The 7,355-nt window shown below is 43.9% G+C and overlaps 1 protein-coding gene across 1 annotated transcript; it reads left to right on the forward strand.

Annotated features, from left to right (window-relative positions):
• Positions 1-917: 917 nt before the first annotated feature.
• LOC311013358 (E3 SUMO-protein ligase ZBED1-like) lies at positions 918-3,884 on the forward strand (the record flags this gene model as incomplete). Its single annotated transcript, XM_084009376.1, has 3 exons — positions 918-1,527; positions 1,630-2,006; positions 2,669-3,884. 3 exons carry the CDS (start codon positions 918-920, stop codon positions 3,551-3,553), a joined length of 1,872 nt encoding a protein of 623 aa, XP_083865502.1. The 3' UTR covers positions 3,554-3,884.
• Positions 3,885-7,355: the final 3,471 nt, after the last annotated feature.

The following is a 7,355-nucleotide window of genomic DNA, read 5'->3' on the forward strand; positions in this document are numbered from 1 at the left end:
TTCAGTCCATCTGATTTTGAAAGAAAGCTGAGGTTCAACTTACAAGCTGTCTTCCTTCCATCTTTCTTCCTGTTCGAGTTGACACGTGGAGGTCAACTGATGGTCCTAACATTGAAGAGAAATGCCTCAGCCTATCACAGCCCCTCTCCAGGCGGAGCTGCAGGAAACCGTTCAAGGTGATGATGACCTGACAATCACCATAGGAGGTACACGTTCTTTATAAGAGTTGTTGCACAGAGAGTTCTGGACCTTTGTTTAGCCTTCCTAACCTGGCCTAACTTTGTTACACAGAACTATCTGAACAACTGTTTGGAAAAGGAACAACTGTTTGGAAAAGGAAAGGCACAAAATTACTTGGCAGGTGATTGGATGTACCATTGCTGAAGCCAGACTGTAGAAGAGTGAAAACATTTTCCATTGACAAAAGTATTCAATGCTATTCAGTTCATATGTAACTGATTCAGCTGCAGCTATTTCATATAATGTTGTTGGGGTTGTAGCAGGAGCAGATTTGGTTATCAACAGCTAATTATTAATGTCAATATGATTATCAATATTAATAATTATATTTAATATATTATCATGATATAATCATGAATAAACGGGGCACCACCCTGGGATCAGGGAAAAGATAACCTAAAACTGTATTCAGTCTCAATATAAAGGTTTTATACTCACATGCCAATCATCGTGATCATTGGCATAGGAGTACAAAACCAATCGAACAATTAAAAAGGCGTGAAATTCAAGCACTAGCCTTCACAACCTGCTGTTATCCAGTGACATATACACAACAAGCACAAGAGACCGCTAGTTATAATATAATAAGATTTATTAAAATCAGTAATAATGATCGCAATCAATAACACTGCAATTAACAAAGCCTTATTACTAGGGCTGTCGCGATAACCGCAAAAATGAATCACCGCGGTAGTAAGAGGCCCGCCGCGGTGCATGTTGGGCCACCGCCACCACCGCACGTGACCCCACCTCACCACACTACGCAGCTAGACGGGGAGATGGCAGCTGGACTTGTACCGAAGCCAAATGTTACTTCTCCCCTTTGGGAGCATTTCGGCTTTCAGCCAAATGAAAAGGGAGAACCAGCTAATTTAGATGAGGCAGTTTGTAAAATCTGCCTCAAAAAAATCCAAGTAAAACGAGGAAACACTTCGAATTTAAAGTCTCACCTAGCAAGCAGCCATCCCGCTATAGCGGCGAGGCTGCCGCCAACCGCGGGACCCACACAGAGTCGCGCAGCAGCCGGTGCCAGCCGACAACTTGGAGTCGCCGAGGCCTTCATTCGAGGTTCCAAGTACAGCACTGGAAGTGACAGACATAAACGCCTAACAGGCGCTGTTACACGGTACCTGGTTGAAGAGATGGTGCCGTTTAACACGGTGGAGAAACCGGCGTTCAAGACGTTGCTTCAGACATTTGACAAGCAATATGAGTTGCCAGGAAAAACCTACTTCTCAGAGACTGCTGTCCCGAAAATGTATAATACAGCCAGAGCAGCGGTTCAAAGTGAGCTAAAAAATGTGGACTATTTTTCTGCCACCACTGACATGTGGTCAAGCGTAAATATGACACCTTATATGAGTCTTACTGTACATTACCTGACCACAGACTGGACTCTAAAATCACGCTGCCTCGAAACGGTGTTTATGCCGCAGAATCACACATCCGACAACATCGCAGAGGCTCTCCGCAGCGCATTTGATGAGTGGTCGCTGGATGAGAAGAAGCTGGCGTGCATAACGACGGACAATGGGGCAAACATCGTCGCAGCAGTGAAAAAAATGAGCTGGACGTGGCTGAACTGCTTTGGACATAATTTACACCTAGCAGTGACAAACGCAATGGCAAGCGTTAAAGATCGCACAGCCCGAGCAATGGGTCTGTCTCACACATTAGTGGGTGCGTTCTCCCAGAGCTGGCTGAAGAGAAGAGATCTGGCGAAAGCGCAAGAGGAGCTCCAAATCCCGCAGCACGGGCTCATAATGGTAAAGTAGCCATCAGAAGTTATATTAATGATCTAACTGTAACCCATCAGTTTGCACGTAAGCTAGCCCACTGAATAACACAATCATTAGTTAATTAAGCAATATCACACGAGAGGGAGTGCTGTTGTACTGTATATCAGCACGGCTGTGATTCGGTCGTAGATAATCACACCGTGCTGATATACAGTACAACAGCACGACCTCGAGTGTGATATTGCTTTTATACAACAGTGCTACGAGCACATTTTATTAGTTAACAGTAATAAGAAACAAGAGATTATGATTTGTTTGTTTAGTAATAATTTATTCGGCTCCGCCAACACAAATAGTTCCGCAACTGAAGGGAGACAAGGCTGTTGCCAGGCAACACATATACAGTACATAAACATTCCTGATGTAACGTTAGCTAATAACGGTTATTAGAACGCCCGTACAGCGGAGTGATTATGTCTGTAAAAAGTCGCAGTGCTGTTATACTGTATATCAGCACTCATGGAACGTCTCTTGTCCAATCAAATTGCTCGGTTGGGACCGGTCGGAACTACCTGTTGTATAACAGTTAATAAACTTTTTGTTGGCAATATATGCCCAAAATTCATTTAGCAGGTGAAACGGCCTAATTTCAGTTCAATAATTTAACGTTCATCACTCTGTCCATGCAGGACTGTCCAACAAGATGGGGCTCCAAACAGAGAATGGTGGACCGAGTCTTGGAGCAAGTCGCGGCCATAAAAAGAGTTCTGGTGGATGATCGGCGGCATCAGCATCTCATTCCCAGCTGGCAGGACATTGCCGTTTTGGAGTCAGTGAACGCAGCATTAAAGCCAGCCGCTGAATTTACGGATTTGCTCTCTGGTGAGACGTATGTCACCGTCTCATCAATTAAACCCGTCCTGAAACTCCTCACTGAAGATGTTTTAAAACCATCGGATGAGGACACCACTCTGACCTCAGACATCAAGCGCAAGATGTGCAGTGTTCTGGAGGAGAAGTACAGACCAGCTGCCTTACAAAAACTTTTGGCAAAGGCCTGCTTGTTGGACCCTAGATACCGGGCCAGCAATTGTGATGGTGACACGGAGGAGGCAAAGTGCACGCTGATCGAGGATATATTAGATGTGGAAGACGGAGGCAGCGGTGCCAGTACGTCAGCTGCTGTACAACAGCAGTCCTCGGCGCAAACAGCGGTGCCGCCACCAGCGGCTAAAAGGAGAACCCTTGGAGACCTGCTGAAGCCACAAACAACCACCTCTGCAACCATGCCCAAGAGAGTTAAAGCCGACACCGAACTCACACGCTACCTCCAGGAGGACCCCATCGACTCCAATGCAGACCCGCTCGCATGGTGGCGCGACAACCAGGGTAGATTTCCTCTCCTCTCCAAAGTCGCCCGCAAATACATGTGCATCTGCGCAACGAGCGCACCATCGGAGAGAGTTTTCAGTGCCGCTGGAAATATTGTAACGCCGCTCCGATCCTCTCTTAAACCTCAAAAGGTGAATATGCTGGTATTTCTCGGGCGCAACAAGGACATGACCCAGGTATAAATCATGTTATTTCTTTTAAGGTTCAAAGATATTTTTTGTGTGTATAGCCTAAGTGCCTCGTTTAGCCTGTGTTTAAAAAGACGGGCACTTGTTTTTCATTTCAGCAAGATGCTGTTATTTGCACTCAAATATTTAGCTTTAAAAGGCTACTGAATTTATTTTTGTTATGTCTTATTGTTGTAGTGTGTTTTAAAAATGGACACTTGTTTTTTATTTGAGCAAGATGCTGTTTGCACTTTTTGCACTTGAAGATTTACCCTTAAAAGTCTACTGAGTTGATTTGAAGGAGAAACATGTAGCCTGTCCGTCTCTGCCCTTTGGACAACGTTCAATAAACTAAGAAGTGTTTATAAAATTGTCATGTCTTTTTTTATAATCATATAATAATAATAATAATAATATTAATACGATTTATTTGTATATATCTATTACCATTACTATACTGTATGTAGTATTGTAATGAGTTTAATAATTTAGTAGCTTAATTAACAAAAAAATGCGAAATAGATTATTTTTTTTTAATTAAAGGGGGTGGTGCGGTATCACCGCACACCGCGCTGTTGAGCCACTCAGAATCACCGCAGGGGAAATTCCCTAACCGCGACAGCCCTACTTATTACCTAACTACCTAACACACAAAGCTAAGCTTAAACAAAGGGAGAGACACACGTGGAGTGTGTGTGTGTTTGTGTGTGTGTGCGTGCGTGTGCGTGTGTAGAGAGAGAGAGGGAGAGAGAGATATGGTCGGGCGCGACCATCAGATGGAGCTATTCCTCACAGCGTTCAGGGGCGGAGCCACTGACGTCAGACAGGATCGCGAGAGGGAGAGAGCGAGAGAGAGAGCGAGAGGTGGAGCTATGTCCTCAACGTCCGGAGCTGGAAACAGCTGGTGGAGGATATGTGTGTGCGGTGTGCGGTGTGTGTGTGTGGGTTAGCGGGACACAAACAAAGAGAGAGAGAATGCGCGAGCGATATTCTGAGGCTCAGAAGGCGTGCCGCTATCACACGGGTGCGCGTGAATGAACTGGCGTTTATTCCGCGAGACCGGTCTTTTAACTGATAGTAGAGGCTTTCTGAGCTCGCGAATATGGCGGAGGTTAGTCGAAAACACTGTTACAGAAATCAACCCAGCTGCGTGGGTACACGATCAGCATTCAAATACAGCAGCACATGAACAAACGGACTCGGCAGTCCGCGATCAGAACTTAAAACACATTAACAAGAATTACAAGCACGTCCTACACTATCGAATCTCTGCTTCTGCCCAGACAAATAGCCTCTTACTTTTGTCGATGTGAGATGCGTCGATGTGAGGGTTTCGTCCCGTGCGGTGATGGCGTTCCTTGACGCCGGCAACGGACGGTAGTTTGTGGGCGCTCGTTCAGCGCCGGATCCAATTGGTTGAAGAAAACCGTTAGTTATTCTTCCTTCTGCAGGGAAATGATGAATCGCGGGGCTCGGCGATTTAGTCAGCTGATTTCAGACAAAGACGGGTCGAGTTATCCGTTCTGCTGGCAGCTGGGACGAAGAAAGTTTTTCTTCTTACCGCGGGGAACGGGAGAGTCGCGCTATCGCGGTGGTCTCCTCGGGATCCAAAATGATAAACAAAAGAAAAATAAAACGAGTAGAGAAAAAGAGGGGTAAAACAGTCTGTTGCTCGTCCAGCGAGTTTGGGGGAAAGACTGCGGCCTAGGACAAAGGGAAACGCTGCAGACGTAATGTTCACCTCCTGGTGTAACGCGAATTACGATGGAAAGAGAGCGTTCCTCCGGCGGCGCGGATTATATAGCTTAGGCCGCTCCAGGGGACCCCCCGGGGTTCCCTGAAGATTGTCAGCCAATAGGGCACCAGTTGTGTGACGTCACATTTCTCACCTGGGTGAGATGTGAAACTAAAATGGCGGTGTAGTTTTTAATCCCCTTTGTCCCTTTGTCCTGGCCGCATGTGTAGGCTTTTGTAGGCCGCATTGTGTAGTCCTTCTAGTGAGGTCCCAACAATGTCATCCCATGATACTCACATGATCTAATGCCATTGTGAGAATCCAACCGCTGCAGCAGGTGATAACTTTACTTTGAAGTTTAACGGTGTGAGTCGATCCTCTTTAAAGCTATATGTCTCTCTACTACTACTCTCTGATGCAAATTTGTGATTTGCGGATAAATCTGCCGCTGAAAATAGTCCCCAATAAATACACTATTTCCTACTATTAATGTAATGAAAACTACACTGACCAGCCAAGCATTTTTAATAGATTATTTAAACAATGAAACTAGACCTTTGTGAGGTGTTTTAAATATTTGCACATTCAGTAGGAGCCAATAGACTTGGGCTTGAAGTAGGGAAGTTAAAGTGTTTGTTTTGATATTTTTTATGGGGTTTTCTATACAAAAATATAAGGAATCATCAACTTCAAACATTTGGATAAAACAACCATACTAAAATCAGCATCCATATGCGAGGCAGAGGTTGTCTGCCCTGGATGTAAACACAGTTTGAATGCTCTACAGGTTCATACATAAAACCTGCCTTGGGATGCTGCAAAACAAGAAGGAAAGAGAGACTGAACCTGAGGACGGGACCAAATAAAACCTGTCAGTCTGAGGAAGGTTTAAGAGGAGACTGCAGCTTCTGTGTCCATCTGATACCTTGTATGTGCTGGAAGTGATGTCCTCATCTCAAATTATTGTGTGTACTGTCAATTAAGAATAAAATGTCAAAAAGCAGACAGACTTAACAGAATATGGGAAAAAAGATAATATTTTAATAATTTACTCTCATAATACTCTATACGTTACCAAGTTCATGTTCAATGAAAAACTGCTAGTAATTTAAAGACAAAAAAATAAAAAAAACAATACATTTTTCAGGACATTTACAAGAATAAATGGATCAAGCTAGTCTTTTAAAGCACCATTATTTAAAGCTTCATTCCTGGTTTGCGTCAACAAACATCTCCATTTAGTGGATGAAAACATCCTACTTCTTGTCTAGGACAATAAGAACATGACTGATTAATGGAACAAAGTTTTGTTCTAATGACAAAACAGTTCAAACTCTTAAACACATTCATGAACTTGAATTTAGATGCAAGTTCATGAATATGTGTATGCTTGCGATTAGCATTTCGCAATTAGCATAAGCGATTCACATTGGGCTCGTTTAGCAACACCCGTTTGAAACAAGCCTTCATTTCAATATTGCACTCACAACAAGACCGATTGCCATACCCATAGGCAGTGATACGGAAGGAAAAAAAAAAAAAAAAACCACAACACCCCCTTGCCTATTGGTGGAAACAGGGGCCACATTAAGCAATCAAAATGATATAGCCTCCAAAGGCAGACTGAAGGCCTATGCTGCCTCAGGAGAATGACAAATCCTGGAAGTATCAGAATCAGAAAGGAGTTTATTGCCAAGTACAAAGAGTAAAACAAAGAGTAAATAATAAAAAAGGCCTGTGATGTGCCTCTCTGTCTTGTGGTGGACAGGAACTGTTTTTGGAGTGGCACAAATAATCTGCTTTTGATTGTTTTGAAAATAGTTGTACAAAAAACACCTAAGGTATTGCCTGCATTTTAATGCAAATAGTTGTATATAACTTTGTTGTTTGCTAAATTTCTACATAGGTTTGTGAAGTTTACAATCTATATTAGGGAGCTGCATGGTGTGTGTGTGTGTAGTGTGTAGTGGGTAGCACCGTCGCCTCATAGCGAGAGGGTCCCAGGTTCGATTCCCGGGTCGGGTTCAGGTTCCTTCTGTGTGGAGTTTGCATGTTCTCCCTGTGTAAGCGCGGGTTCTCTCC

The sequence above is a fragment of the Eutrigla gurnardus genome (genome assembly GCF_963514095.1).
Source record: "Eutrigla gurnardus genome assembly, chromosome: 5".
Taxonomy (NCBI): domain Eukaryota; kingdom Metazoa; phylum Chordata; class Actinopteri; order Perciformes; family Triglidae; genus Eutrigla; species Eutrigla gurnardus.